Source organism: Pungitius pungitius, chromosome 10 (assembly GCF_949316345.1).
Source record: "Pungitius pungitius chromosome 10, fPunPun2.1, whole genome shotgun sequence".
NCBI classification, from domain to species: Eukaryota; Metazoa; Chordata; class Actinopteri; order Perciformes; family Gasterosteidae; genus Pungitius; species Pungitius pungitius.
Genome location: NC_084909.1, coordinates 3,467,656 through 3,475,289, shown reverse-complemented (window position 1 = coordinate 3,475,289; position 7,634 = coordinate 3,467,656). Strand labels below are relative to the sequence as shown.

The 7,634-nt window shown below is 52.0% G+C and overlaps 1 protein-coding gene across 1 annotated transcript; it reads left to right on the top strand.

Moving 5' to 3' along the window:
• The first annotated feature begins 4,011 nt into the window (after positions 1–4,011).
• wars2 (tryptophanyl tRNA synthetase 2, mitochondrial) lies at positions 4,012–7,394 on the top strand. The gene is made up of 5 exons (XM_062565156.1): positions 4,012–4,268; positions 5,676–5,756; positions 5,857–5,939; positions 6,144–6,262; positions 6,664–7,394. The coding sequence occupies exons 1-5, from the start codon at positions 4,203–4,205 to the stop codon at positions 7,110–7,112; spliced, it is 798 nt and encodes a 265-aa protein (XP_062421140.1). The 5' UTR covers positions 4,012–4,202; the 3' UTR covers positions 7,113–7,394.
• The last annotated feature ends 240 nt before the right edge of the window (positions 7,395–7,634 follow it).

Below are 7,634 nucleotides of genomic sequence, written 5' to 3'. Positions count from 1 at the left end.
AACCCTACACTGAGCAGACAATAGAAGACTATAAAATGCATCTCTAAGGTTCATTTTGTTATAACTTTTATTTACACGTATTAAGAGCGAGAGAAGATGTCCTCTGTGGGTTCGTGTGAGCTGAGGAGCACGTCTCTCTTCTCTGGAAAAACGGGACGCCGGGTATCAGCTGTCAACTTTGTCACTTCCCATAAACTAGAGAGGTCATTAAAGCTTCCTGCCCCCCCCCCCATTGAAGTCTGCAGCCCTGCCGGGTTATTTTTGGAGCAGTGTCGTGGGCCCCTGTCTGCAGGGGGGGCGGGGGGGGGGAGTGGAGTGGTGTTTTCTGAAGGGCCCCCGGTCCCATTAATCAGCCGCAGGGACCCCACGGCGCGAGCGGGCCCCGAGCCCTGGCCCGCCACACTGCAGCGTTCTGTTCCCGGACCCCCGCTCTGCGCACAGTGTGAAACCCGGAGGAACCTCATCAATCTCGCCTGTCCCACACGTCAACCGCAGATTTAATCAGACGCTCCTTTCGGGGGCCTTTTTTTCGCCCAGGGAGGAGGGAAAAGAAGGTCCTGACTCGACTTAAGTCGCACCTTTAGTCATATTATTATTTTATTTTTTACCGCGTCGCCTTCTTCTCGCTTCCCCCTCCTCTCTATTTTGTTGTGCTTTCTATCCATCAATGCTTTTTCTCTGTGGTCGTATGCACTTTGTTTCAAGCTGTGGTGCCCCCACCCCCTCCCCTCCTTTGGCTAACCATACACAGGCTTTTAAGGATGAGGGGGGGGGGGGGTTACACTAAACCCCATTTCCCCTTCGATACCTCAGAGGTGCAGCTCAGTTGGTCGCCGGCGCTAACAGGCCCCAAAGTGGGAGGAAGATGAAGATGAAGAGATGTGGAGGTGCGTCCAGGTGTGTTTCAGCAGGATGCCGGTGTTGATGGGGTACAGGGGGGTGGTGGTGGTGGTGGTGGTGGGGGGGAGGGGGGTGCGCCTGGCATTAAAGAGGAACACTGAACCCTGTGTCGGGACGTCCCGCTGGGGAACTGAAAAAAAAAAAAACACACAACCCCTCCGTCTGTGTGACGCATCTCGGGTCCAAACCCACAAGCAGGCCCACAAAGGGCTGATGGTGTAGTTCACACCGGGGGGGCGGGGGGTCGAGCGGCGATGCCCCCCTTCCCCTTCCATTTATTCCGTCTCTGCGATGTGTTGAAATCGGCGCTGAAGATGGCGGAGGCTTCAGAGACGTCGCCTTGAAGTAACAATGTTTGGTCTTTTAAGGAGTTTAAACTTTGACGCCTGAACAGTCGCACACCTGCAAGCCCTCGTTCACTAAGGTGATGAAAGGTGAGTCCAGAGGTTTGATCCGTCAACGTGTCTTCGCGCCTCGTGTGATGAATCCAGCGCCTGTCGCTCACTTCCCACAATCAAGCGCTTCCAGGAAGAGGGAAAATGAGACGTTGTTTCCACGGAATCCTGGAAGCAGAATCCCTGAGGAAGAGGAGGAGGAAGAGGAGGAGGAGGAGGATCTGTTTGCTCCTGGAATGAAGGTTTTCCATTTATTAAACCCGCCCGCTGTTTGTTTATCTCCTTCGTTCCACCGCTGCTGATCCTTAACGAGCCGTCATCCTCGCGGGACGGACACCTTCACAGCTGAGCTGGTGCTGAATGTCTGCACACGACCCCCCCCCCCCCTCCCCGCCCCCACGGAGATGACCACACACGTATTTGTGTGTGTGTGTGTGTGTGACCTTGGAGCTCGTTGGTGTCGGACACATTGGGGGCGTAATGCCTTCAGCATACGGCCGACGTCGCCGTGGTGACGATGGATACGGGAAAGACTCCAGGTTTTAACTCTTTAAGTGGGATTTTTTTTTTTTTTTGTTCTGCTCGCCGCTGCAGGAATCAAACCTGTAAGAAAAAAGCGCTTCTTGTCCACGGAGCTCCGGTCGGTCCAGACTGAAACATCACATTGGATGTTTTATTGGATGTTTTCCCTCTTCAGACATTCATGCTCCCCGTAGGATGAACCCAAATGACCTCGGTCAACCTCCGACGGTTCGATTCAGTCAATTAAAAACTTTTTTTTGGCTAAAACGAGCCGCGTCACTTGTTGAGATCTCTACTTGCCAGTTGGAAGCATGTTACCATGGTAACCCTCGCTAACCTCATGAGGCCGAACTGTAATTTTTGCGAATCATAGTCTGAACGAGTATAAAAAGAATATCTTGTGCCGAGCCAAGTGCATTCTCACTGTTTTGAAGCGGTTCAGGGCTTTACGCCATTGTCCGATGAATGTTGGCATCACTGCCGCATTGCATTGTGGGATGCTACCGCTGGTACGGGAAGAGCGTTTTGAAAAGCATGTTTTTGTCAAGTCCCAACTCAACATTTATTAACGGGACGGAGGCAAAACAACTCAGTGTCAACCATTAATTGCTTTACAACCTTCGCTGTCTCATCTGTCATTACACAACACCCCCCCCCCCCCCCACTGTGGAGGTGTCCACCCAAAGCAGCGCGGCGGCCCGGCGGCTAGTTCGCCGTGGCGTTGACTCTCATTGGACACTTGATTGGCTCAAATGACACCATTAGCATGTCTGCATGGCTAATGGCTTCCCCTGGGGGGGGGGGGGGGAACATGCATTTGGTGTGTCAGCTTGAGGTGAGAACACACATGAGCCAGACTCAAAGGGGGTGGGTGGGGGGTGGGGGGCGTTTGAGGGGCCCTCCGTCCGCACCCAAATCAATCCTGACACCTCTTAAGAGGCTCTCGGCATCAATGGCCCTCCAGTGCAATTACCCCGTCGGTAATGACATAAGCACCAAGTCCCCCTACCCCCCCACCCCACCCCCCTCTCTCTCACCCGCCAGTAGATGGAGACCCACGCTGGCCTCCGAGCAGTCGTTACTCAATCCGTCCATGCTTGGGGGGGGTGGGTAAACAAGATGGCCTGTCACTCATCAGCACATCAAGCTCAAACAACCTTAACCTTGACAAATTAACGCGCCATTTTCTTTTTAAAAGATTAAGCGATTATTATGTAAACCTCAACGTTGTCTGCGCAACAGCTGGATTGGGGAGAATTTAGTTTTATTTTATCTTTTTAGACATTACTTTTCGGAAGGCGTGAAGGTGTTAGCTGGTGTTAGCATGTAGCATCCCCTCCATGGGCTATTGGACCTTAAATGGCTCATATTTGGCGTCTGAGAGGCTTTGTGGACACATTGTACAGAGCTTCCTGTTACTCCACGCCGTCCCTCCCACCGGTGGAATTTACCCGGGGCCAGGCCACCACGCCTCTGCCGGGAACCGAACCCGTGCCCCCCCCCCCAGGTCTCACTCAAACGCTTACTCGCCGTCCAACAAAAACCACGAGTTAGAATCCCAAATGTTCCCGCGTGGCGGCTTCGAGGTGTTGGACGCCGCGGCGCTCGCCCTCTAACCGTGTTGTCTGGTAGGTTGGGACTTCTCTTCCAGCGTGGGGGGGGGGGGGGGGGGGTCGGCCCAACTGGAGCACCAGGAGGAGAAAGAGAAACCCGATGTTTGCACAGCGGTGTTCCACACGGGGGGGGGGCTCGCTGCTCCAGCTGAATAAGGTTAAAATGTTGGTGAATGTCTTCCCCCCCCCCCCCCCCCCCTCCGCTCCTTTGCCGCTGTGGTAACGGAGGCCCTGAAGTGAGGATTGTTATGGTTGGCCGGCGAGGTGATGCATTCTTTGTGCTGGATGTGTCTGGGGGAGGACAGAGGTGCTAGCCACGGAGTTAGCATGTGGCTAATGGAAGCGTGACGGCTGCTGGCCGCTCAAACCTGCTGATGGACACTTCAGCCTCTGCACGCCTTCTCACCTTTTCACTCCCCCCCTTCTCTCCCCAACACTCTTCTCTTCTGTGTAGAGCTCTATTAATGGTGTTTGGGGAACTCTAGCACTGATAACATGTGACATTCAGGCCTTTGGCGTCTTTAACTTGCAAAATATCAATGAATCGCATTAAAGAATGTTCCCCTTTTTCCTGCAGGAGCCTCCTGGAGGTGGACGCGTGTTCTCTGGGATCCAGCCCACCGGAGTGCCCCACCTGGGCAACTACCTGGGCGCCCTGGAGAACTGGGTGGGCCTGCAGGACCGGTACCCCTCGGTGCTCTACAGCATCGTGGACCTGCACTCCATCACGCAGCCTCAGGACCCGGCGCAGCTCAGGAGCAACGTCCTGGACATGGCGGCCAGCTTGCTGGCCTGCGGCATCGACCCTGAGCGGGCGATACTCTTCCAGCAGTCTCAGGTGGGGAGGTGGGGGGGGGGGGGGAGGATGTTGGCTTTGTTCTGCCAAGCCGAGTAATTTTCTCATAGACTTCTATGGGACCAGAGCAGTCGCCCCCTGCTGGTCACCGCACAGAATGCAGCCTTAACACAGGAAGCTGGACTTCACTCAGCGAGCCGTGACGTTTCTAACAGATACATTTGTATCACACGTGGCACTTAATCAGTTTGTGTACATGCTTGTGGACTCTTTGATGATGTCACACAGCTGGTTACCTGGTACCTCTGAACATGAACACGAGGGGGTCAGGAGGATGGAGACAGGAATCCGATCAGCTGCTTGATTCTCTGGAGTTTAGAAGTGTGTGTGTGTGTGTGTGTGTGAGATGAATCCATTCATGCCCCCCCCCCCTCCCTTACACACACACACACAGAGTTCTATTTCCATCCCACGTTTAGCTTCATGCCACATAACTTGGCAGCAGGCGACTCGACGTGTAAAAATACAACGAGCGCCCAAAGGAAACAGCCCCTGAGGAGAAAAGGAGCAGATATTTGGAGTATGAAAGACGGCGTATCCTCGCAGTGAGGAAAAAGATGCTCCTTTATGCATCCATTCTGTCCTTTCAAAATAAACCCCCGTCTTCCAAGGAAAAGTCTCAGCGAGGTTTATGTAACATTTAGGCTTTTATTTCCGGTTTCTAAATAAATACTTCTTTGGGTTTAGTGAAAGGTGTTTGTCCACGAGGTTCAGGAGAAGCTTGTGCTTTGGATTGAAATAACTGGAGAAGTTATTTGACGTATAATTCTGTACAATAACATTTATTTTACCCCCCCCCTGTGGGAAAAGAACGTAGGAGTTTGTGGATCGCCGCTTTAGAACATCTATTTAATCTGGAGCAGATGTTACCTGATGATGGGAACACTGATCGATCGATGCCCAAACGTGAAGGAGTCTTAAATATTCAACTGCTCCGTGATCACAGGTGGGAGGCGCCTGCACCTGTCTGAGGGAGGAGCAGTTCTCCTCTCTGCCACTCGGAGGCGCTCCTCGCTTAGACCTCCATGTTGGGGTTTGAGGGGTTTCATTTGTTGTCTCTCTGAGGCTTCCCTTTGGTTTTCATAAACGAGAAAAAGTACAACAGACACATGGAATACGGATGTATTCTTCCTCTTCCTCGCTGCCTCCTTCTTTCTCTTTTTCTTTTTCCTTCTTATTCTTTTCATCACCCCCTTTGTCTTCTTCTCATTCTTCTTTACCTATCCTCTTCTCCTCCCCTCCTTCTTCGTCATGCCCCTTCAGCAACCCCAATTTGAAACCTGATATTATTCAGTGGCTCTGTGATCTTTTTAAAAACAATATTATTGTGATTATTACCACATTATAACCATGACCACAAACTGCCCCCCCCCCCCCCTCTCCCTTTAGGTGTCGGAGCACGCCGAGCTCTCCTGGATCCTCGGCTGTCTGACCAGCATGCCCCGCCTCCGTCACCTGCCGCAGTGGAAGGTGAGACGGGTTCCACTCGTTTATCTCCTTTATTCCACGTCGTCCTTATTGAACACTTGGTGTCTATTTACTTCTTATTCTGAGCTCATCTTTCCCTCAGATGAAGAGCAAGCTGAAGAACGAAGGCAGCGTGGGTCTGTACACGTATCCGGTCCTCCAGGCCGCCGACATCCTCCTCTACAGGTGTGTCTGTGTGTGTGTGTTATTTCACTTTAATCATGATTTGATTCATTAATAAATAAATACATTAATTATCAGGTGCTGTTTTTTCTATTCCTTCCCAATACAGACATTTATATCTACTCTCTCCTGGAGTTGTAGTCTGTCACTATTTACTCCTGTGTGTCTCGTTGTGTTTGAGGCGTCTCTTCTGGCTTTGTCCCTCAGGTCCACTCACGTCCCCGTTGGGGAGGACCAGGTGCAGCATTTGGAGCTGGCTCAGGATCTGGCTCGCATCTTCAACAACCGCTACGGAGACCTGTTCCCCGAACCCGCCGCCCTGCTCAGTGAGGACGCACACACACACGGCCATGCACGCACACACACACGACCATGCACACACAGCCATGCACACGCACACACACACACGATCATGCACACACACACGCACACACAGCCACGCACACACACACTGCCATACACACACGCACGCACACACACACACACACAGCCATGCACATGCGCGCACATGCACATGCACGCTGGGTTTAAAGATCATCGACGAGCTGGACTTTAGTTCATTTTGTGTGTATTTAATGAGCGTGAATTTAAACCTTTATCTAAGTTTTTATTTTTTTATTTAATGGACAACAAATGTTGAATAATTATCTTCATCATAGAATTGTTTGATTATTTTTATTTTTTGTTTCTTAATCTGGCCGTATTAATGACCGATTTCCCCCCTCAGGCTCTACACGAAAGGTCAAGTCCCTCCGCGACCCCGCCGCCAAAATGTCCAAATCCGACCCCCAAACCATGGCGACCATCTCCCTCGACGACTCGCCCGACGACATCGCCCTCAAGCTGCGCCGCGCCGTCACCGACTTCACCTCCGAGGTGTCCTTCGACCCGGAGGTGCGGCCCGGCGTGTCCAACCTGGTGACCATCCACGCCGCCGCGGCGGCCATCAGCCCGGAGGAGGCGGTGTCCCGGGCCCGGGGGATGGACACGGGGGCCTACAAGTCGCTGGTGGCGGAGGCCGTGGTCCTGAGGCTGGCGCCCATCAGGGAGGAGATCTGGAGGCTGCGGGGGGACCGGGCCCACCTGGAGGCGGTGCTGGCCCGGGGGGCCCGCAGGGCTCGAGAGCTCGCCGCCCCCGTGCTCCGAGAGGTCCGACGGAGGGTGGGGTTCTGCTGAGGGGACGCGGCGCCCGTCTCTGCATCATTCATTTATTCGTCTTTTTAGTTCTGGTTTCTCCAAACGCCACAAAAGTAAAAATTTGTCAATGTTTTAACGGTTCGGAGCCAAATGATTATGCCACAAAAATAAGGAAGACTTTTGAAAACATCACAATAAAATGGATTTTGTACATAAAAATGAATGTGATACGATTCAAACGTTTTGTTTCTCTGTTGTGACCAGTTTGTCGAGTTTCATGTAAAACAATAAAAGTATCTGCATTAAACATAATTTAAAGTACCAGGAATAAAAGTTATTAGGCAGAATAAAAAGGTGGAGCTTATTTAAACTACTTTATGTACTTTTGGGTTGTTTGATTTAAAAAGTCTTGTATTTTGTCTTCTGTAGCCTTAAAGCGACGAGGAACCTTCATGTTCTTGTTCTACTGCAGCAGAGTGTGACAGTCTGCCTCTCGGTTCTGGACCTCCTGTTCCTGCAGAGGGTCCTGCCTTCATCCTGGGTCTCCAGAGAGGAGGAGGA

Excerpts from the sequence above, each read along its gene's own strand:
- wars2 (XM_062565156.1), top strand. The coding sequence starts at position 4,203 with ATGGCGGCCAGCTTGCTGGCCTGCGGCATCGACCCTGAGCGGGCGATA. Across the intron at positions 4,269-5,675 it reads TACTCTTCCAGCAGTCTCAG|GTGTCGGAGCACGCCGAGCT; the intron begins GTGGGGAGGTGG and ends CTCTCCCTTTAG. Across the intron at positions 5,757-5,856 it reads GTCACCTGCCGCAGTGGAAG|ATGAAGAGCAAGCTGAAGAA; the intron begins GTGAGACGGGTT and ends TCTTTCCCTCAG.